General features: G+C 40.7%; 1 protein-coding gene and 1 non-coding gene across 8 annotated transcripts in view; both read right to left on the bottom strand.

The window, feature by feature from the left end:
* Positions 1 to 25923, bottom strand: part of ANK3 (ankyrin 3) — a 327889-nt gene that overhangs the window by 193563 nt on the left and 108403 nt on the right. For all 7 annotated transcript variants that reach the window (XM_003783638.3, XM_023509551.1, XM_023509546.1 and 4 more), the window contains exons 5-7: positions 23273 to 23371; positions 17360 to 17545; positions 15319 to 15417 (exon numbers count right to left, since the gene is read on the bottom strand). In XM_003783638.3, coding sequence (XP_003783686.1) covers positions 15319 to 15417; positions 17360 to 17545; positions 23273 to 23371 — 384 coding nt within the window. The remainder of the gene's footprint in view (positions 1 to 15318; positions 15418 to 17359; positions 17546 to 23272; positions 23372 to 25923) is intronic.
* LOC111723197 lies at positions 1583 to 1693 on the bottom strand. Its single transcript, XR_002771788.1, has one exon. It is a non-coding gene; the product is annotated as a U6 spliceosomal RNA (small nuclear RNA).

The raw sequence follows: 25923 nt of genomic DNA, 5'->3' as shown, positions 1-25923 counted from the left end.
TATAGATGTATATTTTTTGAAAAGGCTTTTAGCCTCTATGGCAATGGTTCTCAACCTGTGGGTCGCAACCCCTTTGTAACAGTGAAAATACATAGCGGCATTAGAAAGGTTGAGAACTGCTGCTCTAAGGGAAGAGTTTGTACTTGGTAATCCCTAGGCACAGAACAGGTTATCAATAAAAGCTTGATAATGTTGAATAGTCATACAGATTTTGATATAATGTAGGAAAACAGAGAATTAAATTTCTTTTTAAATTTCTTAAGTACAAAAACACATTTTCCTGTGAATTTTTATTGTTTTCCACTGAAAGTGTTCTCTAATAGTCTATATTATAATAGCTTTTTGACATATCATAAAATTTACCATTTTAAAAAGAACAACAGTCATTTAAAAACAGAGTACATTCATGGGGATATCTAACTACCACCACCATCTAATTCTAGATTAGATCTAGCATCATTTCCAAAAAGCCATCTCATCCCATTAGGTGATCACTTCCCAACCCTCTATCTCCCAAGCTCCTTTTAACTACTAATCTATATTATGTGTCTATAGATTTGCCTATTCTGGGTCTTCTCAGACTAGGCAGCCGTCTGCAACCGGCTTCTTTCACTTAGCTTAATATTTTCAAGGGTCATCCATTCTGTAGTACGTATCAGTACTTCATTTCTTTTTATGAAAGTACCTAACTTTTTAATGCCTCAAGAAGCCTATAAAATATATGCAAACAACGATACTTTTGATGATGAGGACTTGAGATTTTTAAGGATATGCCTTGTTGGAATGTAGAAAGATTTCCAATAATTGAATACACTTAAAAGATGCCATCCTTTGTAGCGTGACATACAACAAGACTGCTTTTAAAAAGATTCAACTTAGATGATCTATTATTAAATATGTACTAACATAAGTGTAAGTTTCCCTCAGAAATTTCCCTCATGCTGTAGTAATTATTAAGATCACCACCATTATGGGTAAAAGTCCACTTTCCTCTTTTTTCATGAGGCTTTCATTAAATGAAACAGGTCTTCACAGGCAAAATCTTTTTCTCTTTTCCAGTTTTGTTAACTGCTTGCTTATTCTGCACCAAGTTTTCTGGGTGTGGTTTCTGGGTAAGGAGATTAAGGCCATAGTGGCTTTACTGAGATTGACACTTAAGATACTGAGGCCAACCATACTTTAACCTCCCTCCTCTGACAGAGAGACCTACTCAATCTCATTTGATGAGACACCTGATAGTACTGGTCTCTGGGAGAAGCTGCAGCCAATGCTTGGATATTTCATGGTTGCTGTGAAATCAGGCTCTGTATGTTTGGATCTGTTCTGCTCTAAACATCTCGAGAAATTATTTTTTTTTAACCATAATATGAAGCTGTTTATCGGTAACACTGTCAGAGGCTTCCACTTAAGGTAGCAGAGGATTGCTCATCCATAATTTTGATAAAGCAAGTCTTCCTCTGGCTCCTAATGACTCAGTGGGGGAGACAGACTATATTCAGAGTGCACCTGCCACACCTGCTCTCCCCGTGCACGCACCCTCAGCCGGCACACACAATCCCAGCTGTTGCCAGAGGGGAAGAAAGATAAACGGCAGCTGATCTGGGACCTCTTCCCTCTTCTGCCTTGTGCAGGGGCCATGCTACTCTTCTCTGCATCATTCCGGTTCTAGCACTTGTGCTGCTGAAGGGAGCACCTCTCTTCTGCCTTTGCATCATTGGATCTTATAGGTGACTGGGTCTTTGGAGAGACCTAGACCCATGGTTTTCAGTATGTGCTTTAAAATCAATGAAAAACATTTTAAATTGTGGTAAAATACACACAAAACTTCTATCTTAACCATTTTGAAGTATACAGTTCAGTATGGTGCAGGAATTCATTGTTCGGCAACCAGAACTCTTTGTATCTTGAAAAACGAAAACTTTATACCCATTAAGCCACTCTTCTTTCTCCTCTCCCCCAGGCCCATGGCAACCACCATTTTACTTATTAGGTGTCTATGAATCTGACCACCCTAGTTACCGCACATGCGCATAATCAGAGTCATCCTTTTGTGAGTCACTTATTTTACTTAGCATGGTATCTTTAAGGTTCTTTCATTTTATGGCACAAATCAAAATTTCCTCCCTTTTTAAGGTTAAGTAATATTTCAATGTATCTGTTTGTCACGTTTGGTTAATCCATTCATTCTTGATGGACACCAGGGATGTTTCTAACTTTTGGCTACTGTGAATAGTACTGCTGAGAACATGGGTGTACAAATATTTCAAGATTTTTCTTTCGATTCTTTTGGGTATAGACCCAGAAGTGAAATTGCTGACTCATATGGTAAATGCATTTAACTTTCTGAGGGAGTATCAAACAGTATTTCATTGTGGCTGTGAATTTATATTCCCATCAACAGTGCACAAATTCTCATAGCTTCATATCCTTGCCAAGATATGGTTACTTTCTTTTTTCTTTTACATAGTAGCCATCTTACTGGGTGTTTAATATATACTTTTATTTTTTAAATTTAATTAATTTTATTTTTGAGACAGTCTTATTTTGTTGCCCTCAGTAAAGTGCTGTGGCATCATAGCTCATAGCAACCTCAAACTCTTGGGTTTAAGAGATCCTCTTGCCTCAGCCTCCCAGATACAGGCACCCATCACAACACCTGGCTATACTTTTTTTTTAAGAGACATACTTGCTCTCATGCTTGCTTAGGTTGGTCTCGAACTGAAGTCAAGTGATCCACCTGCCTCGGCCTCCCAGAATGCTAGGATTACAGGTGTGAGCCACTGCACCCAGCCCAATATGTGCTTTTAAAATATACTTTTTTCAGTATACATTCCAGGGTTTCCACAATTCCATAAAGAATGAGGAGTTTGGCTCAGCGCCTGTGGCTCAAGTGGCTAAGGTGCCAGCCACATACACCTAAGGTGGCAGGTTCGAATCCAGCCCAGGCCTGCCAAACAACAATGATGGCTGCAACCAAAAAATAGCCAGGCATTGTGGTGGATACCTATGGTCCCAGCTACTTGGGAGGTGGAGGCAAGAGTCGCTTGAGCCCAGGAGTTGGAGGTTGCTGTGAGCTGTAATGCCACAGCACTCTACCCAGGGGAATAGCTTAAGGTTCTGTCTCAAAAAAAAAAAAAGGATGAGGAGTTCTGGGGCACTGAAGGTTGAAATGGTAAATATCTTTTTATCCTGTAAGAAACTGTTAGGAAAAAAAAGAATTCTCCTAAAAAAAAAAATTGACACCTACTGATTTTGACCAAGAACTTAATTACTTTAATGTAATTAAAATGAAACAAAACTACCAATTATAGGGGCTTCTACCCTGTGCAGGCCTTATGAGACATGCGTCATCTCATTTCATTTCCATAACCACCTATAAAATAGATGCTATTAACTCAAGTTCATATGTGAGCAAAGTGAAGCTGGAAGGGGTTACTGGTCACATGGCTAGAAAATGCCAGAGCTGAAATTTGAACCTGAGCTGTTTGATTCCAAAAGTGGTGCTAGCACATGCCACCATGTCCAGCTCATTTTTCTGTTCTGGTAGATACAGGGTCTTGCTCTTGCTCAGGCTGGTCTTTAAGTCCCAGATTGCTAGGATGAGAGGCATGAACCACCACACTGTAGAGGTGTCACCATTAAAGCTCAGTCAAAAGTAGCTTGCTATCTGTGTTACAGTAAAGAAAGCCCATTCCAGCTGTAAACATCTATGAGTAGGGAGACATATGGTAATTGACCTGGAAAAAGTCATTTAAAACTCTGTTATAAAGTAATCATATGCTTCCCATACATTGAGGAAAGTTATTTAAAAATGTTAAATTATTTGAAATGAGTTGACCAAATGATATCAGATTTCCTGTAATGTTTCTTTCTCTCTCTCTTTTTTTTTTTTAAGAGACAGACTCTCACTTTTGTTGCCCTCAGTTGAGTACCGAGGCATCACAGCTCATAGCAACCTCCAGCTCTTGGGCTTAGGCGATTCTCTTGCCTCAGCCTCCTGAGTAGCTGAGACTATAAGCACCGGCCACCCTTGGTATATGGGGCTGGCGCCCTAATCACTGAGCCACAGGCGCTGCCCTCCTGTAATGTTTCTAATGAATACTGTAACTGCAACAAAAATTCCATTCTTTTTCTGAACATTCTACCATCAAAAATTCTTAAAAACAGAAATCCTAAGGGGCTTTATAATGACAAGATGTCCACACTCTTATATCACTTGATAAATCTGGATGTAAATTAATTTCTGTGTTGAATATTTTTCTTTCCCCTCCAGAAAGTAAATCACTCTTGCAGGCTTTTGAGATGTCAGTTTACTCGAAACTCTCAGTTAATAAGTTATCTTGCCCTCATTTGGTCTTTGGATAAATTAGATGCTTGCTAAAGTTTCAAACATGTCAAGAAATGAACACAATATCTTTGAAGTTTCTAAAGAAAGATGATTTAGGAATCATAAAATTCAATCCAGTGCCAACTGTCTTTTGTGTGTGCAGTACATTTGTCCTAAGGAGATGCTTTTATGGAGACCCAGCGATTGCCTGTGGCCAGGACCCCATTCGCCGCCTCTGAGCACCAAGGCTGCCCACTGAGCTTACCCAGCGTGACTGGCTAGCTCTCATGGTCATACACTGAAGTGTGTAAAAATGCATTAGGAGATTTGGATTCGAATCTCTGTTCTGCCACTTTACTCAGAAGGAACAGGGCCAAATAAATCCTCAGAGTTTCTTTTTTTGTGTAGTCATCTTTAAAAGTGTCTATTCTTATGAATTTCAAATGATGTACTATACATATTTTGTAAGCTGTAAAATTCAAGGGCATATTATTAAAGGCTTATTAACATAAAGATAATTATTATGAGCAAATGATTCTTTTTTGAGACTTTTACGACTTACCTTAAGGCAATTTATAAACAGAAAAATTTTCATAGCATTGCGCTTGGTCAGTATTTTCTAATCTTGCCTGATCTGATCAGAAAAATCATCTGAGGAACTTATTAAAAATATGGATCGTTAGGTCCCTGCTGTGGATGTAATGAACTGACTGAGAGGCCCTGACTTAGAAACAGTTAGAAAATTTGTTTTTAAATTTTTAAATTCAGGGGGCTGCAATCCTTGTAGAAACAAGCTTGCTTTGTATTTCTTACCAACAAATGTATATCACATTTGCCATAATGCTAGCTGGAGTTTCTAAATATCAAGAGTCCATTTCAAAGCACGATTACTAGGGATTCAAAATGTATTTAATTCATTTTGCAACCTTGGTGCAGCTAGAACCCAGAGAGGCTGCTGCCAGTTCTGGTTTCTCTTGGGATAACGCTGGATGAGTCCGAAGTCCAAGTGCACATTGCCTCTAAGGTTAGAAGGTCATGGACTACACAGTCTGAGCATGGTTCATCGGACTTTGCTGTTTTTACTGCCTTATTTTACTTTACTGTGTCCCACCCCCGTGCCACCACACCACTTCAGAGCTGGGTGGCTTTGCATGACTTAACTTCTTGCTTCCCTCACAGAGTGACTGTGAGGAATAAATGAAATGATGTGTAGAAAACTTGCTACAGTACCCGGTGTCCAGTAATAAATGAAAGCTGTTCCCTAAATTAGTCTGAATTGTGTGTGAAAAATTCTCCCATGTTTTAAAGTCTCAGAGGTAAGCACTGAACAGAGCCTACGGGGATCCTGACCAACCACTCATAGGGGTGCCTCACCTGGTGATGTTCCATGCCCTCTGAGGACAATCCAGACCGAGCATGAACTTCTGGGCCCTTCCTCCCCACCCCAGGGCATTGCACCATGCCACCTCTTGGCTGTAAAGAAACGCTTCACCCAGTGGGGGCATCAGGATGTTTGGTTGGGTCATGGTTATTGGCATGGGACTGTCCCATAAATTAAAGGAGGTTGAGTCATCCTGACCCTCACCCATCACATGCCAGTCACCACCATGACAACCAAAAAATGCCTCTATCAATATCCAGATCCTCCAAGGAGACTGATGCTCCCTCTCCCCCCATGGAGAACCAGTGGCTCTGGCAGGACTCTGGAGAGGTCATCTCTAAGAAGAAGAGCATCCTACCAGGAGTTCGATGATCACCGCCTGTCAGCTCTTTCCTGCGTGACTAGAGTCTGCCACAGCTCACAGCCCAGCCTCGTCAGCCCCTTTCTCTGCGTCCTAATGCATCTCAAACACGACTGCCACTGCCACGGTTCTCCTTGTGGAGACCTGCAAGGACTCTCTTTCACCTGCAGGACCAAAGCCAGTCCCCACAGCCCAGCCTGGCACTCACAGACTCCTTTCTCCAGGCTGGACTCACCATTTGTCTCCGGTCAGCTGTCCTGCTGCATCTGGGCTTCGGTTTCCCTTTCTTGGAGCCGATTCTAATCCTCATTACCAGCACGCCCAGCTGCTTCTCCCCCAACTATCTAGTCCATGCTGATGTCCCTCGTGGCCTTGTTTCTTTTTCCCTCTCTCCTGCTTCGGTTAGGGGAGAGCTGGTAAATGATCAATCCTGTGTGCAAGGGGGGCTTCCCCCTGCAACCCTTCCATGCAGTGAAGCCCTAACCCCTTCCCTTGAGGTGCCCCCAGCCCTTCCTGTACATGGTTCAAACCACCAGACAGAGAAGAGCCATGTTTTTTCACTACCAGGGAAGAAGAGCAGTGCCTAAGGAGGGAACCAGGGTCATATGAGCTGATGCCAAAGCACCCTGATGACAGCAAGAGCAGACAACACCCCAGAATGTTCGTAGCCAGTCGGGGCACAGCAGCCCTTTCCACTCACTCTTCCTGCTCTATGGAAGGAGTGAAAATGCTCTAGTTCATGAAGAATTTTCTTTAAAATGCAAATGAATAAGGCCAGCTTTGCCAACTCCTACTTTAATGGAACTTTTTTAAACAGATTTTTCAAAATAGGATTTCTTTATCCGGGTCATTTAAAAATGCTCTCAGAGCAACAGTGCTAAAGCAGCACTGGTGGAGGCAGGCCACATACTCAGGGAGGAAAAGGGCACAAAGAGAAAGACAAGCCTTCCAATTTCTGTGTTTTTTATTGGAGTTCTTATTGTCTCAACAATGTTATGTTAATAGTTTCTCAGAGGCTGGCCTCAGGCCGGGAACCCCCACTGCCTGCAAGGAAGTAGCTGGAGCACTCTGGGAAGCCGCACTTCCCACTGTCCCCATCAGCCTGACCTGTGCCATGCTGCACAGGGGAAGGGGCTTTGCGATAAGTGGGTCCCCTCAGCCACCACGGATATAGCTAGAGCCCTTGATCGTGTGTTGTGGCTCCAGCACTGCGCTAAGCACTTTGAAAGGACTATTTCATTTAGCTGTCACAACACTGAGCATTAACTCCGATTACTGGATTAATTTTGTGGATGCTGCAGCTGAAGCCCAGGAGCACAGGGCGAAGCCACAGCGTCCGTGTGGGACTCCAGTGTGGGACTGCAGTGTGGTTTGCCTTAGCCACTACCCCCGTCTCTGCCCCTGGGAAAGGGAAACCAAAAGCTGCCTCCATTACACTTACACGTGGCCGGGGAGAGGGGAGAGGGGAAGGGGTGAGCGCCTGACAGACAGCTCTCTCATCTGGCTGTTAAGAAAATTGAACTGCAGGCCAGGTGAGGAAGGGACTTGCCCTGGGCCACATCGATGACCAGTGACACAGCCAGGACAAGAGGCCAGGTGTCTGGGAGTGTCTTGTCTTCATTCCATGCTGCTGAACACAGAAACTTCACCTTTTCAGAGAGAACAACATAGATCCCATCCACACAGCAAGATGCCAGTGAAGGTCAAACGTACAAAGGGATTTCAAACAAAAACGGTTCTTAAAAAAATGGATGCAGGAGATTCTCCTTTGATGTGGCATTCAGGAAATTAAATGGAAAAGGGAGGAATGAGACTGTATGGCCATCTTATAAGAGCAAATCTATATAAACATGTATCTCCCCACTCGTCTCCTTCCCCAAAACTTACTGGTTTGCGTTAATATCACCATGGCAACAAGAGCATGGTTAGTGCGGCAGCCACAGGGACTTTCTCATAACTCACATTCCTTTCTAACGCTCTCAAATTCCCATTTCATTCAGGAGGTTTGCATAACCCGTTAAAAAAAAAAAGAAGCCTTTGTGTTTAATGCTGTTAAGACTACATTAGGACATAAGCCTATATAAAAACACTCCTATTAATAAAAAGAAAGGTGTTTGTATGTGTTTGGCCTCTGTAAGATAAATCATGTTTGAATGATAAACATTCAAAAATAGGACAGAACTGTTTTAAGTGGTTTTCATTTTCTTTTCATTTATTGTTTTTTATTTTACACATTATTTATATAACTAATGAGGGGAAAACACAGTTTTCCCATGGATATATGGGGATCCAGGCTAAGACCCCTGAGAATACCAAAATTCCTGAGTGTCCAAGTCTCTTACAGAAAATGGTATTTGCACATGACTTATGCATACCCTCCTGTACGTTCAATCATCTCCAGATTACCTATAATACCCAATACGATATAAATCCTATGCAAACAGATGTTATACTGTACTTTTTATTTGTATTTTTTTCTATTGCTGTTGTTATTTTTATTGTTTTTCTTTTCTGGATGTTTTTGATTGATAGGTGGTTGAATCTGTGGATGAGAAACCTAAGGATTCTCATAGAGGGATGACTATATTATAAAAGTATCTTTGCAAAGGCACCACTATACAAACCAGAGTCCCAGAAGCCCTGGCCCCTCATAAAATCATTGTCAAAGCTTCCAGGAGCTGGAGTCCTTTTTAGCACTCTCTGGTGGGTGCTTTGGTAGAGCCTTTGTAGTCCAGAGCCTGAGGGCCTTGCTTAAAACATCCTTAATTGAACCCAGACTTGACATTAGCCCTGGATGACTAGTCCTCTGTTGTAGGCTTGTCTTCCAAGGTCATCTGCAGGGCTAACAAGTGTCCTTAGTGCTCAAGTAAACTTGCCCCTCTGTGTCTAATGTCCAAACACTTGGGTTCCTTGCACTGGTCTCTTAGAATCCTCTGTATTTTTCCATTTCCCTTACGCAGGTCATCTCCGTTTGGGAAGCAGCTCCTAACACCAGATGAGGTTTAGGCTGAAGTAATGGGACTTTTGATAGGTTAGGGAGAGGAAAGAGGTTTACTGAGGTATTGAGTATCCAGAAGTAGTGGACAGGGAGGCCTAGAAGTGATTTGTTCATTCATTCTTTCTTGAATTCAATAAATACAAACTGGATCCCTCCCAGTGCCAGGGACTGGGCCATACTCCAGGGATTCCAAGACACTGTTGAGGAATTTAGTCTTGCAAGCAAGGTAAAAAATAGGATGTAGGTAAGAGCTATAAATAAATTTCATTGCATTCCTACTTGAGCCCTCAGAAGACTGTTGAGATAATAAGGCTGAAATGCCTAATAAAGAAGCTGGATAATAAACAGTAACTTCTAAAAAGGCATTATTTCTGTAAATTTTACCTGCAGAAGAAAAGAAGGAGATGGACATTTACGGAGCCCTTATTTTGTAACAGGCAGAGTTGGTGATGTTCTCACACTCAGAGCCCTCTGTTGACTGGAATGTAGGTGAACATTCCAATGGCTCCATTAGTTTGGCAAAGAAACTGTTTCATAAAAGGCAGATAAGGGTGGTCAGGCAGCAAAAACAAGCAAGTCATCCACGGGAAGGTTGAGAGGATTAAGTTCATGTGAAAGTCATTAGCACAGGGCCAGGCCCACAGGGAGCCTGATGGGAACCGGGAGAAAGGCTGGAGGCAGATAGTGAATGAGGAAGAGCCTTCAGGGGGCTTAGATCACATACAACAGAGCAAGACAGACACCACCACATAATTAAAATAGTATGTGGCCTTAGTGAGAGCAGAAGCACAGCCCATGATGCTCACATACTAGGGTGTGAGCAACCATCCTCCTTGTTGGGAAAGTTACATTTTCGGATAATCATGACATTGAAGGGAAGAAAGGCCTAAGACTGATGGTGTCCCAACTTTGTTCAAAAGAGCTTCTGATGGTGGTGGACGTGTTTTGCCTCTGTGCTGTCTCACACAGCAGCTGCTAGCCACACAGAGCCAGTGAGCACTTGAAATGCTCTTGAGAATGAAGAAATGCATTTCCTGAAGTAAGTAGCCTAGGTATCAAGAGTTTTCTTTCTACACTGGAGCCCAGAGGCAGTTAAGAGGCCTGGACCTTGTCTAGGAGAAACGTGGTAAAAGGGGTTCCCACTGGTGGGAAGTAGAACAAACTATGGCCCAGTGGCCTCTGCGGACTCAGGAGGAAGCCACAGAAGAAGAGTCGTATCTCTGGACTTGGCAACACTGTTGTTCAGGACCTATCCTTCAGCATTGCTGTCTGCTCTGAACTCCCTTCCTAACTCCTTGAGTCTTGTCCTGTTCAGCATTACAGCCTAGGTTTACTTGTGCTTTGGGTAATTAAGAAAGAGACTGCCTTTTACGGTTTAACACCCTGGTGCCAGAACACAGGAGCAGAATAAGGACCAATGGAGTACTGAGTACTCCAGTATTAGTAATAAGCACTAATAGTAAAACACATTACTCAAGTCTGAATCTCCAAGTCCTGCTCATAGTAGATGCTCTACAAATATTGCTAAGTGAATTCAATGTAGAAAATGAGTCTCTGGGTTAGGCTCATCCACTATGTTGCTCATGCATATGCTAACGTATGCTGGTTTCCTGTTTGAGCAGAATGTTAAAGTCTTACACTTTTATTGCTCCATCAATAAGCTTAGCAGTCCTAGTATCTAAAAATACTGCTCTCATTTGATCCAAAAATTAAAATATGTTACGTGAAGCAATTTTTCATATGACTTAATTGAGTTCTGACTGTGGTTCAGCACCTGTCAGAACCTTGTTCAAATCCCCTGATGTTTGAGACAAGCCGTGTTAATAGTCACTGATCAGCGGCACAGGCACGGTTCTCTCTAGGCCAGTGGTTCTCAACCTTCCTAATGCCGCAGCCCTTTAATATAGTTCCTGTGGGTCGCGACCCACAGGTTAAGAACTGCTGCTCTAGACCATTAGAACTGCATTCGCCTAAGGACTGGGGCCTTTCAGCTTCTCTGGACAAGAGAGAGATGCGGCAGCTCCAACATCTGTAGGCAGTAAGGAACAGTGGAATTGAGGCTTTTGAAGGGGAGTAATTAAAGATATTGGTAACCATGTAACTCACTGTTCTTAACGGAAAGATGTATATGGTAAAAGCCATATTTGAGTTGTTGCACAAAAAAATTGGCCTCTGTAGCTAACTGTGAGATTTCCTTTGTCAAAAAAGAAAATCATGTAATCCGCACTTCTCTTTCAGGTACACAGATCAGGGCTTTTCAGGCCAACGTCTATTCCCCAGTTGTATCCACTGGCTCCTTCCTGCTGCTGGGTAACTTCTACTTTTTCTGTTTCCCCCTCATATGGCTTTGTGTGCTCTAACCTGAAAACTACCTGAAATCCTTCTGAAAACAAAGCAGGTACAGAAGCTAAACACATACATCCCTAATCCTCTCAGAGATCAATTTGAAAATTACTAAATAGCAACACTAATAAAAGGATGTTTCATTCAATTTTCTCAAAATGGGAAGCTGAATGATAACTTAGAAGAGAAAGGTCAATGGTAAAAGGGAAGTGAGGTTAGGTCGTCCCTTATATTTGATGAAAACACTCAGCCAGTAAAGTGTTAACCTATTTTTTTTTTTCCATCAATAAAGGGAAATTTGCAGGCATCTCTCTAATTTAATTTGGCCTTTTTTTACTCTCTTGCGTAAATGCTCCTTGCTGGAATGATGATCGGTAGTGGCTCTGATCTGTTTTTGTTCCATTCCCTTTCACATGAGAGCTATAAAGATTTTCAAGGAGAGCAAGGGTCATGCATAAAGCAGATGGTGTCAGGGCCATCTCCGCAGACGCGATTCAAAGAAATGAAGGTTGCTGACACTGCATTGCAGCATTCAGCAGCTATAGCATCAACTCCCCACAGGGGACCCATGAGCCTGAACAGATTTCCATGGATAATCCAAAAGGAAATATTGACAATATCCTATAAGATATCTTACATCTGCATAGCAAAACTATAAAGCAAAAAGCAAAATTGACATTGTAATAAACATCTAAGGAAAGGTATTCATTAAGATGGGTAAGTGTGCTGTAAATCAGTTACTACAATTGCTAGTCGGGAGCCTGCATTCCCCACTGCTGAGATCAGCTCTGCGGCAGCACCATCAATTAGTTAGCACTACAAAGAAGCACGGAAAGCAATCTGTTCTATTGTGTCCTCCCTTTAGTCACATGGCGTCTGTTTCTGCCTCTTATTTGCTTCCAATGTGAACATCTTACTGCGTGTAGGAAATGCTTCCAGAAATGTCGTTCTCGTTCCTGTTCCCTATCTCTCTTTCCTAGCAGGTCGGTCTTCTCTGGGTCACACCCTCAGCCCAAAGAACGGCACGATTCTGTCTGCCTTTCTTCATTGATCTAAATCTTCAACTCTCTCCCGTACTCAGGCACAGCCAAAACCCAGAAATCACAGCCCCCTGCCACAGAGGGTGCTGCTGTTGTTTTTTAATCTACCTCTGAGCATCTCCTCAATACCTCTATTCGAACCTGGTTCCAAAGCACATGATTGATGGTTACAATCTGCAGCTAATCTACTGTTCTTTTCCCTTTATTGTTCTGACCATATAAAATTTGATCCCATCCAAGTTCAGAGAGGCCTCTTACTTTCCAGTTGCTGTTTCTGCTGTCTTCCTTAGAGAACTGACCTGAAAAGACCCTACCTAGCTTGGGAAGGAAAAGACCTCTGTAGAACAAGAGTGGAGATGCGCGATCATTACATAAGACAATTACTAGAGATTTGGAACCTAAAACGGATTGCTCAAGGCAGCTAGCGGTTGCCTTGTTTTAAGCTCTTTATGAAGAGTCCTTCTGAGCCATCGATCACCCAATGCAGAGAAAGCAGAGCTTGCTGGGGAATAACCAACAGCACGGTTTTCTACAACGTGAAATCAAATTCCGCCACTGCCTTCAGCTCAGAAGGCTAGTAAGCCTCATTAATTAGGGATGACTGGGGAAAATGCTTTTCTCAATTAGTGAAGAGTCTGCATTTTAACATCTTTTAAACAAAAGCACAGCAGGATTATTTTAATTCACATATGGTAATTCAGGAAGATTAAAAATGTGGTTCTAAGATCTCCATTGGTGTTTAATCAATAAATAAGCATCTTTGTAATTAACACATATCTTTAATGTAAAAGGATGCTTTAAAATTGCTTGCAAAAAAAGGCTGAAAATACTGTAGTTTGTCCTCTTAAATTGCTTAAACATTTCCCCGATCTTATTTTCAGCAGCATCAGGAAATTTCTGAATAATGGCACAAAGACAAACTTCAAACACCAGCTTGACATGAATTTTCTAAGTGTCCTAATTAGATGGTGTGACTTGATGAGGTTTTTATTACACGTACAGAAATGAAACCAGAAGAATGCATCTTGAAATGAACTTTGGGCTTAACATCGAAATGCCCTGTTTATACATAATGCCTTAAAGAAGTGCTTGACTTTGCCCTTCCAAATGTCAGGCTGGGCCTCGGATCTGCCATGTCAAGGACGTAGGTGATGCAGTAAAAATGCAACTCCTGAGTACAACAAGCTGACCAGCCCTCCTGGGCCACTCAAACCCAAGAAGGCTTTCCACAAGCTGCTGCCAGTAGGCTAGGAAATAGCCTTTATATTGGTACAGTCTGGGCTTTTATTATTTTTGTAAAACTAATGAATTAGAAGAACCAAAGGCAACCCTTTTAGGCTGCCTAAGGGAGATACACAGTACTGGAGTGGTGAAGAGCTCTGGGGCTGGAATCCTGCCTCTTCCAACCCATTTACTTCTGTCATCCTGGAGCAGCTACTTTCTACCTCCAAGCCTCAGTTTCCTTCTGTAAAACAGGGATAAGTAACACCTCTCCTCGTATCGGAATGAGATGATTGCATATCCTAGCATCTCCCGGTCGGTAACTACTTCAAAAATGATGTTACTTTTACTGCTATTGCTACCACAATCCTGTTAGTTTCGGAATTACACACTGTCTCCCCAGCTGATATAGTCCCATCTCTCTTCTAATAAGTGAAGTTTTGGAAAAATAATACTTCAAAATGTTATATTCAAAAAAATAGCGCTGCTGCTGCTATGTGCTAAGTGCTAGCTCTTTTAATCCTCACAGTCATTCAGTGAAGGAGAGGTGATGTTATTTTAGTATGATGATTTATTACTTTTTTCATAGTTCATATTAATTCATATTATAAATGAGAAAACAGATGAATACAGAGAAGTCAAGCCAAAATCTACACTTGAGGAGTCAGAATTCAGAGTCTAAAATTTCAGCCACTACTTCATCCTGGTGCCAAATTCACTTCTACTCTTTATTTTTTATCATTATTTTTTTGAGACAGAGTCTCACTATGCCGCCCTTGGTAGAGTGCCATAGTGTCACAGCTCACAGCAACCTCAAACTCTTGGGTTTAACTGATTCTCTTGCCTCGGCCTCCCAAATAGCTGGGACTACAGGTGCCCACCACAACGCTTAGCTATTTTTTTTGTTGTTGTTGTTGCTGTAATTGTCATTGTTGTTTGGCAGGCCAAGGCCAGGTTCAAACCCGCCGGCCCTGGTGTATGTGGCTAGAGCCCCAACCACTTAGCTACAGGCACCAAGCCTCACTTCTACTTTTGAGGGTGATGTGTCTGATGATAAGCCTGACACTGGGTACATTTTTACATGTAAAGCTATATTATTCTGCATGTCCAAGTTGCCATGGGTTGTAAATACCACATATCTTTAATGTAAATGGATGCTTTAAAATTGCTTGGGAAAAACGTCTGAAAATACTGTAGTTTGTCCTCTTAAGTTGTTTAAACACTTCCCTGATCTTATTTTCAGCAGCATCAGGAAATTTCCAAAGAATGGCACAAAGCTGCCTTGACCCTAAGGTCAAGATCTCCAGATGACCACAAACCATTTAAGCAATTTCTAAGAGGTTTAGACATTTCAGCTTGGGGAACCATTTGCAATTCCCATCATGGTCACTTGAGTCCCATCTTCTGTGTATGCATTTATATATTTATCCCCAACCCCATCCAGCACCCCTGATCTTGGTTTACTTTTCCTGATGAGAAGAAGACAGGCCTAGGTGAAAGCAAGAAGAATAGGTAGAAAATCAGAGCTTCATGGGTTGAAAGGGATCTTGGGGGTCACCTATCCCCATCTTCTTCTTACTCTGGGAAAAGAGAGTTAAAAAATTGTTCCAAAGGCTTAAAAAGCACGACACACTGCTGTGCGCTTACCCTTGCCGTGAAGTCCACAGCAGCTGCCCGGTTCAACAGCAACGTGGCCACATTGATGTTTCCGTAGTGAGCCGCGATGTGGAGCGGGGTGAAGCCACTCTGCAAAGAGAACACAGCAGACGTTCACGCGATTCCTGCCAGGCCCTTGTCTGACAGGTCAGTATCATAACCCTGCCCCCATAGAAGTCAGGAAGCAAAATATGCTGGGGTCTACATTCCATTCTGTACTAGGTTTCCATCAGTGCCAATTGCTCACAGGGTTGCTAATAACCCCCAAACTTACAGGCAGAGGAATAGCCAGGGAGGAACTAAGTGTAAAGATTCAGGAATTTTAGTCATCCAGTAACAGAATTACATAGAGGCCAACATTTCAGAAGTTAAAATAAGTCTTCGTAGCTCATAGCTTGATCAGTACCACTGTTTTATGACTGACGATAAAACTGTGCAGTAAAACTCAAAATTCAATCAGTTTGTATAGTCCATATAGATTCAAATGAACCAACAGTAAACGCTAATTTTAATAATGAAAGCGAGTGGTGGGGGAAGAGGTACCACGCCCAAATCGGTTTTATGCACGTATAAAAGACAACTGTATTCCATAAAGAGTGCACAAGTTGATCTCTTTTTTAGCAAACGCCTATTCCATAACACATGTTCCTTGATTATTTATACCAAGGTCATTTTACTTCCTTGAAAAATGCTAAAACATGCAGCGATCCACTTAGTCCCCAAGGATTGAAACCTTACAGGAAGTAGATGCATTTCTAATTTGTTAGCAAGCTTCTCAGCCATGCTAGCCATCTGACTCTCATAGACGGGGAGGGGGTCATCTTGGCACCATTCTGAAGTACCTCTCCTTTTGCTGACACCACGGAGGGTAAGTGTCATGCAGAACCCTAAAGAATCAGTCCTGGATGAGTAGAATGACAGGGTTGTCTGCAGCTTTAGGTATAGCTGATAAGCATCTAAGCAGTGGTTCTCAACCTTCCTAATGCCGCAACCCTTAAATATAGTCTAAAGGGGTTGCGACCCACAGGTTGAGAACCACTGGTCTCAAGTGTCCAAACTCTTCATCTCACACAACTCTACTGGTACACCCTTAAGTCATAAGGATTCCTCCTTCTTCCTTTCAGACGCCAGGTTCAGCTGCAGAAAGCCCTGGTAATCAAACTACTGTATTCTCTGGCACATGCTCCTTTGGCGGGGGGCAGGGGAGGACGGTCAGGGGTGTAAAGCAGGTGTCTAGCCTACAGAAGGCAATGCAGAGAAGGAGGGGGAAACATGAGGCAGCAGCACTAGGTCATGGGAGAATGATGAAGCAGAAATAGATTGTACATATACGCGCATATATACATATATATATACCTCTGTCGTTCTATTCACCACCATCTAGGTTAACACATTTGGAAGCAAAGAGGAGGAAAAAATGAACGGTTAGTTCGCTGTCGGTGACAGGGATGCAGAAAGCTCATGACAGCTAAGTGATGCGGATGGAAGCTATGATGGAAACACAAGAGGCACAGAAAGAAAGCTAGACTGAATGGTGGGCTGCGCCACGGCCCAGCCCCGGGGCCGCGTGTCTGCCACAGAGACTTCCGAGGGCTACGAGACGATGGGAATTTGGGGCTGCGGCTCTTCCGCGGCTGGCATGCTTTCCACAGCTGACCTACCCTCAGCGCCTTGCCTGACCTCTCAGATAGCAACTTGGGCTTTATCTAGTGTTTTATAAGGTTTTCGCCCTGATGTTTGAGCTGAAGCGTTAGATACATTTGAACAGATTCACAGGAGGGAGAGATCTGTTGCATCCAAATTGCTTTCTTTGCAATTGAGCCCCCTTTCAGCAGGCAGAGGGCAGCATCCCCCTTCACCCCCCAGGTTCTCCCGGGAAGGAGGGGGCGCCTCAGTGACTGGCTTGGACATGTTTTTGCTCTTTTCAATGAAGGTGTTTGGCATAAGTTTGCCAAGAGGGAGACCAGGCATTTTTAGAGGTCGTGTGCCTATCAGGAGGCTGCCTGGCGAGCCCGCGCCCGTGGTGTCCCACCTTTGATTCCACGTCGGCGTTGTTGTCATTCTGCAGCAGCAGGGCAGCGGCCTTTGTGTCGTCTTTTCGGGCAGCGATGTGAAGAGCTGGCAGACGCACTTTTCCTTTGGTGTCATTCTCTAGCAGGAGGGAAACGACTTGGTCGTGGCCTTGTTGCAAGGCTACCGCTAAGGGTGTGAAGCCATCCTGCAAAAGAACGGGTGGATCAAGATCGGCCCCAATGGAGAGTTTTTCTGATTCAATTAACAAATGAGGCGGCAGCCAAATGACTATCAATTTTTGTTTTGGGTTATTAAAGCTAACGACATATCAAGTGGACAGAAATGTGAAAAGACATTTTCAAAATATGGATATACCCAAGCAAATTGAAAAAGAAAGAAATTTATAATAAGTTTATGGGTTTTGTTTTTTTCTGTAATAAGTTTATGGGTAAATTTTGTTTAATATACATGAGTCAGGAAGACTCTGAAAATATACAAAAGTACTATGACACACAGAAGAGAAAGGTGCCATAAAATAATCTCAGGTTAAATTCAGGCAAAAATTTGAAAGGAGCTCATTTAAATAAGATGTAAACATTTCTATTAATATTTTAACACTGGCTTATGTACCTGTCTGGTTCATTACTGTACGAGGTCACCTAGTATATATTTAGTGCTAACTCAGTATACATGAGTTAATGAACTACAGTCATCAGCGTTTTAAAAAAGGTCTATACTCTCTAGGGAAGATGCTTGGCATTGAGGAAAGATGACAGAACTTGTATAAAGCATGATTATATCTATTTATTCTTCTTATTTTTTTCTTCTATAATTTTATAGTAAATTAAAACTTATGAGCGTAAAAATTCATGGGGTACAAAGTGATATTATGATTTATAAATACAGTGCGGGGTGATTAAATCAAGCTAGCTGATACATCCATCATTCCAAATATTTATTTCTTTTGTGGGGAGTACATTTGAAATTTATTCTCTCAGCAATTTTGAAACATATAATACACTATCATTAACTGTATGCACCATATTGTGCAATACATCTCAAAGCAACCCCTCCTTCTTCCTAAGACTTTGTACCTTTTGATAAACATCTCTCCGCATCACTGTCACCCCATGGCCTCTGGTAACCACCATGCTCCTCTCTTCTATGAGTTTGATTAAAATATGACTGTAGAGTAAGTTCATACCTAAGTGTATACATTTTGAGTCTTCCCTTTGAGTTACCCTGAGACATATGAGGACAAAGCCACAGATTTCACTGTGGTAAATTAGAAAAATTGTTGTGTTGCAAACAGCAAAGGGTAGAAAATCCTAAGACTGGCTCATGAATTGCAATTTTATAATGCTTTCATTATGACACATTCAAAATTTTTGCTAGAGAATTGGCGAGCAAATTACTTATTTCGATTTGTGATATTTAACTTCTGTAGGCCCCGTGGTACAGACAGAGGGCTGCTCCGATAGAAGAGCATTTGTAAGACACACAGGGGCACGTTGACACAGAATAATCTCTTCCTAAAACATCATTCTTTCTCTTGCTGGAAAACAGATAGGCATTCTTACAATTTGTTTGACTGGATTCAAACCAGAACACTTACACTATATATTCAAAGATGTACAAAACATTGACCTGAAGGACCTAAGGGGACAGCACCGTGTGGTCTCTGCCCACATAAATCCTTTCCTCCAGTCTCTAGTTATGGAGGGGCAGACCAATTCCCATCCTGCAATCTATGCTCATGCTATTTCCCCACTCCTGAAGTGCCTTCCTCCTCCATGTGTACAAATTCCATCTACCCTCTATGCTTCAAGGTACAACTTTAATTCCATCCTCTCCTCTCCACTTTACCCAAGGGAAAGAATAATGTAACCAACATAACCAGAGAGACATTCTCTGACTACTTAAGAAACATCACAAAGAGAGAACAGCTGGATACAACCAAAATGTCACTTAAATGATACCACAGGCTGGGCGGTGCCTGTGACTCAGAGGAGTGGGGCTCTGGCCCCATGTACCAGAGGTGGTGGGTTCAAACCCAGCCTCGGCCAAAAAAAAAAAAAAAAAAAATAATTGTACCACAGGCTTAGTTTACACTTAAAGACAAAGTTTAGACTATCATATTGTAAGAAAAGTAGTCTGCATAACAGGGTAAATATATAATCTCATTTTCATAAAGATTAATATGTATGCATATGTGTCTCTGTGCAAACAATCTAGATGGATAAAATGTCATCTCTAGAGAAAATCAACAGACTTTTTCTTTTTGCTTTTTATTGTACTTTTCCATTTATGCAATGTATTACTTCTGCAAACAAAGAAAAATGCTTTGTTTAAAGGAGAGGTAAAAAGAAAATAGCATCTTTAGTTTTTTTTTGGGGGGGAGGGCAGAGTCTCACTATGTTGCCCTCAGTAGAGTGCTGTGGCATCACAGCTCACAGCATCCTCAAACTCTTGGGCTTAAGCAATTCTCTTGCCTTAGACTCCCAAGTAGCTGGGACTACAGACACCTGCCACAATGCCCAGCTTTTTTTTTTTTTTATTTGGTTGTAGTTGTCATTGTTGTTTGGCAGGCCTGGGCTAGGTTTGAACTCACCAGCTCTGGTATATGTGGCTGGTGCCCTAGTCACTGAGCTACACTGAGCTACTGAGCTGGAGCTGAGCTGGAAAACTGCATCTTAAGAGTCAATTTTGCATCTCACTTTAAAAACCAGAACCAAACCTAATAAATAAAAATGACAACCTGCCTTTCTTCTGAATCAAAAGGACAGGACACATTTCTGCTGATGTGAATGTTTAAATTCACAGGACCTACACATAAAGGGAAACTACTTTGTGCCAGAAAATAAGCTGCAAGGGAGCCCATTAGCCCCGACAAGAGTCTGTGTTTCCTGCAGAAGCCAATTAAAGACACTATAGATACCAGCTCTAAGGTGCTGATAGCTAAAATTAGTGGCTCCAGATTCTGTTTCCAAACCAAGTTTAAATGGTTTGGTTTGCTCTAAGCAGTTTTCTTAAGAAAAAAATAAGAGCAGAAGGAAATGTGATAGAAGCTTCTTGAAAAAAGGGTTCATGCCTTACTGGCTCAAGAATAGACTTTTACTGCCTTACAGTGTTTCCAACACATAATAGGTGCTTCATAATTACTTGTAGAATACATGAACGAATTTACCTTGCATTTCAGAATCCTAATGAGCAAAAGGAAGACATACATGGAAAAGTTATGCAGCACACAGTAATAGCAAAAACAAAAGTTTCACAAACCACGATCAAGCCAAAGATTTGCTCCATACACACAAGATATGAAGTGTGCCAGGCTTACTGAAAGTAATACATTTGAATGAATTTTGCTAGATCACACCACTTAGTAAATTAAAATGTTTATTAAAAACTCACTATTTAATTAATCACTCCCTACTGTCTGTTCTGTAAATATGCACTTCTATAGAGAGATGAGGTCCGGCCATGTGGTCCAGGCTGGAACGTAATGGCCATTCACAGGCATGATCAGAATGTATCCCAGGCTCCAACTCCTGGGCTCAAGTGATCCTCCTGCCTCAGCCTGCTGAGTAGTGGGGACTGCAGGCACATCCCCGCCATGCCCGACTAAATGTTTGTTCATCCGGTGTCAGCAAGAGTAGCTTTAAGAATATTATCATAAAACTCCTATATTTTCATGTTAAAAATCCCCAATAGTACTAGTGGGTATAAAGTGAAAAGTCAGGCTTCCTTCTAATTCCCAGAGCAAACCATTGATAACAGTGTGGTGTGGACATGTTCCTGTATCAGTACAAACTGTAATCTCATTTTCACCAGTGCTGAATAGCGAGTTACTGTCTGCTGGAAATTACTAAATCGGTTCTCATTGGTGCATATTGAGACTCTTTCCAGTTTTTAAAAATTGCTATTATGTTGATGAACATTCTTTTATACTATTTTTGCAACCTAATGCAACTATACCTCTAAAATTCATTTTTAAATATCTGACATTTCTATAATATAAATTGTCGGAAATGGAATTTCTAAGAAAAAGGGCATATAGATATTAGTCTCTGATTGTTACTGTCAGACGTCCTGTGAAAGGGTTGCAATTAGTTGTCCATTTCACCAATAAAACCAGGGAAGTCTGGCTTTATCTCCTTGCCAAATTTTTTAATCTGAAGGTTAGGTCTCTTTTTTCTGATTAATATATTCATATTTCTTTGACTGTGAGTCAGAGTGAGAATATTTTCATAGCTTTATGGCCATAAGATTGCTTTATGTGTGTTTCTTCATTTATCTGGGAGTTTTCCCACAAAGCCTAACCTCAAAAGATGGGAGAGGTTATCTGAGATTCCTCTGTGGCCATTATTCCTGTGTCCTCCAGGGAGCATAATGGCAGGCAAGTACGAGTAGTGGTTTTAGACAAGAATAATCCTGCATCTGTTCTACTTCATTTCTTTGTTAAAAATCATGTGCCCTAAATATTGGTTCTTTTTTATTACCAATAGATTTCTAGTTAAATACTTCAGTGATCGTAATCTTCCATCCAGATTTAGCTTAAATAATAAACTACGCTACCTTTGATAATATCAATGACTTAAATAACTTTCTATTTTTAAATAATTCTATTCAAGACAGCAAATCTTTTTCTTCTTCTTCTTTTTAAGACAAAGCCTCAAGCTGTCGCACTGGGTAGAGTGCCAAGGCATCAAAGCTCACAGCAACCTCCAGCTCCTGGAGGTTGCCTTCTCTTGCCTTAGCCTCCCAATTAGCTGGGACTACAGGTGCCCATCACAACGCCTGGCTATTTTTTCTTTTTTTTTGGTTGTAGCTGTCATTGCTATTTGGTAGACCCAGGCTGGATTCGAACCCACCAGCTCTGGTGTAGGTGGCCAGTGCCTTAGTCGCTTAAGCTATAGGCACTGAGCCGCAAATCTCTTTTCAAATACCACTTTTATTTAATGCTTGAAAATGTATTCTAGTTTTATTTATAAGTATATATTACATCTGATTAGTTAACTTAAAAATAATCATTAATTTGGAAAAAAACATATTTAAAACCAATGTTTATCATAAGACTATTTCAAAACAATGGTTGCCTCTGAGGCAAAATTATAAAGGACAGAAAAGTATTCTCAAGCAAACATGTAAAATATTAAAGTCATAGCTCAATTATAGGGTAGAACCAGATATTTAGGAGCAAAAAGGGTATTTACGCAATGAAAAATTTTTAAAGATAAAAATAGGCTTTCTAACATATTTCATAAAAATGTATGAACCCACACATTAATATACAATTGCAGTTGAAATGATAGTGGGACCAATTCTTTTTTTTTTTTTCCTGTTTCTACTTGTGTTATTTTTATTATCTGATTTTGACAATTGCTTAAATTTTTTTTTGATTTTTTAAATTTCTTATAGCATAACTGTGTACATTAATGCAATCATGGGGTACAATGTGCTGTTTTCATATACATTTTGAAATACTCTCATCAAACTTTAACATAACCTTCATGTCATTTTCTTAGTTATTGAGTTAAAACGTTCATACTCTGCTTTTAGAAAGATTAACTTGTACCCTTGTAAGATAAACTATAGAGGTGACCCCACCAATCACCCTCCCTCCACCCATCCACCCTCCTCACCTTCCCCTGCTACCCCCTTCGTATATTCTAAGGCTATAATTAGGTTATGACATTCCTATAAAAGCTATGAATCAGTTTCAAATTAGGGCTGTGTACATTGGATACTTTTTCTTCCATTCCTGAGACACTTTGCTAAGAAGAACATTTTCCAATTCCAGCCATATAAACATGAAGGAGGTAAAGTCTCCATCCTTCTTTAGGGCTGCATAGTATTTTCTTAACTCTATGTTGTCAAAAACTCTATAAATACCCATGTGAACTTACCGCAGGACAAAACCAGAATGTCTTACCTCTGTGGCTAGGCTCTGGCTCGCACCATTGTCAAGCAGAAACTTGACAACTTCCAGGTGGTTTTCCTGGGCTGCCATATACAATGGGGTGAAACCATTCTGCAAAATAAGAAGTCAATGGTTGTCAGCAGCTTCTGATACACAATCTATTTTTCCATGGACCTGACGATATGTGCTCTAAAAATTGTTCACATTTAACAATTTTTATAATTTTTTATGTATTCATATTTATTGGAAAATCTAAGCACCATAGTTGAAGCAACATTCATACTTTAATATAGTTCACAATTACACTTCATAATCAGAGTGTAGATTATAGTTAACAGTTTGTTGCTTACAGTCTAAGGATCATTCAAGGAAGCTTACCCTCTCAAGATAAGAAAGTACATTTGCTTAGTCGTCAGCCCTTATTAAGGCTGCTCTGCTAAAGGATTTTACTAGATGCTGTGAGAGTAAGGAGAAAAACACATTTGGTCATTGTAGCTTCCAAGTATCAGTTTATTTTAAATAATGGTGTGTGTACTGTTTTTATATAAAAGTAAGCATCTGACATAGTTCCAACTTCGAAAGAAATTTCTATTAATATCAATAGCTTCAAATGTAACCATGACTTAGAGCAAAAAAAGGAACACCAATTTGCAAAATAGTAAGATGCAATCCAAACAGTTGCCTATTTTTTTCTGTAGGTTTTCTTCCTCACCTTTTTTGGCAAAGGCACAGTAGTATTTTTATGATCATAATATATCTATATGTATATATGTTCATACATTCACATACACCTAGTATGTGTGCATGTTTGTCTGTAAATGTTCTAAAATTGCCAAAGAACCTGGATCCAAGCAAATTAATGTGCATATTATATCTTTAAGTTTCTTCAAGTGTTGCCTATGTGTTTGTTCTCTAGAAAAATGTACATGTATTTCATTCCTATGAAATACTGCAAGTTTTAAAAACTGTACTGCAAGATATAAGCATCAAAACATTTTTCAAACTATAATAAATTCTCTTAGAATATGCTTTTTTTTTATTTTGAAAACAGGGTCTTGCTTTGTTGTCTAGGTTGCATCGTAGCTTACTGAAACCTAACACTCCTAGGTTCAAGCAATCCTCTTGCTTTAGCCTCCCAAGTAGCTGGTACTACAGCAGTGGTTCTCAACCTGTGGGTCATGACCCACAAAAACTATATTAAAGGGTTGCGGCATTAGGAAGGTTGAGAGCCACTTGACTATAGGAATTTGCCAACATACTTAACTTTTTTTTTTTTGTAGAGATGTAGTCTCTATTTCTCAGGCTGGTCCTTGAACTCCTAACCTCAAGTTATCCTCTTATCCTCCCGCCTCAGCCTCCCAAAGTGCTAGGATTATAGGCATAAACCACCATGCTCAGCCGTGAATACATTTTTGAGAATTTGTCTATTTAACTGAATGTTCTGGAATTGTATTATAGACATAATGCAATTTCAAAGAATGCAAGTAAATAAATTCTAAAGGAAAATATTACCAAATATTACTCAAATTTTGCGACTGAAAAGGTTTAGGCTCATTATTATAATTATCAACTACTATATGAGTACTTTACTTATCCATAAGTTCAGCTTGTGACCTGTTTTGGCTTATAGCCAAGAATGAGAAAGTCAGTCAAAAAGATCCTTGAGCAGATAAACACGATGTCCAATAGCAAATCCACCACACCTATGCACAGAAAGGGCCTCTATTCTACTTACTATATTTTGTATACAGCTGAAACAAGTTATGTCATCTGGTGGCCAAGCTCAAGATTAGAAATACAAAATTAGAGGCAGTGAAATGTGACCATACATTCAAGCCATTTGCTTTTAACTTGTCTACCTGCTAATACCTCTGGGGCCTACTGTTACTCTATTACGAAAGTTTAAATGAACATTTACACATGAACCATGGAATAACTGCAACACTCGGTGGCAGTTGTGATGTGTGTGACTTTTTCCTTTGTCACTCTTAAGGGTGGATTGGAAACTAGCATTATGATGAGGGTAGTCCTAATTTTCTTAGATGCCCATATGAAAGGTCATTAAATCCCTGTTTAATTTAAATATCTGTTAGGTAATAAAACAAAACAAAAATAACAAGAAAGATGGAAGGGAGGGAGGAAGGGAGGGAGGGAGGGAAAAGAAAAGTGAAAACCCATGTAGACCTTTTTTCACAGCTAAATGAACTACTAAGTATCTACCTTTCCTCAGGAAGTATGCTCGCTGAAACCAAAATTGTCAGAGGGTGGATTCAGATTTTAGGAGTAGTTTTTTAAGGAAGAATTTTAAAATGGATATTGTTCTGTCAGACATAAATATCAATCAGATAAATTATGCCAGTCAGTTCTCAACTTCAGAGTGGGTCTGCTGTGGTCCAAGACAGCCTAAGAAATATTGGTCTACCTATACCTATACATCTGTTTTCTAGCCCAGGAAATGTGCACTATTCTCAAAGTTTCCTTCAGAACCCAGCATTTGTGTGGTTCAAGACAGCCTAAGAAATATTGGTCTACCTATACCTACATGTCTGTCTTCTAGCCCAGGGAATGTTCACTGTTCTCAAAGTTTCCTTTCAGAACTCAGCATTTCAGGATCCATGAAGAAAGCCCAAAGTACAGTAGTGCATTTTACGGTGATGTTTTCT

This window comes from Otolemur garnettii, unplaced genomic scaffold (genome assembly GCF_000181295.1).
Source record: "Otolemur garnettii isolate 467f Iridium unplaced genomic scaffold, OtoGar3 scaffold00008, whole genome shotgun sequence".
NCBI lineage: Eukaryota > Metazoa > Chordata > Mammalia > Primates > Galagidae > Otolemur > Otolemur garnettii.
The sequence above is the reverse complement of the archived record's forward strand: the minus strand, read 5'-3'. Positions and strand labels throughout refer to the sequence as shown.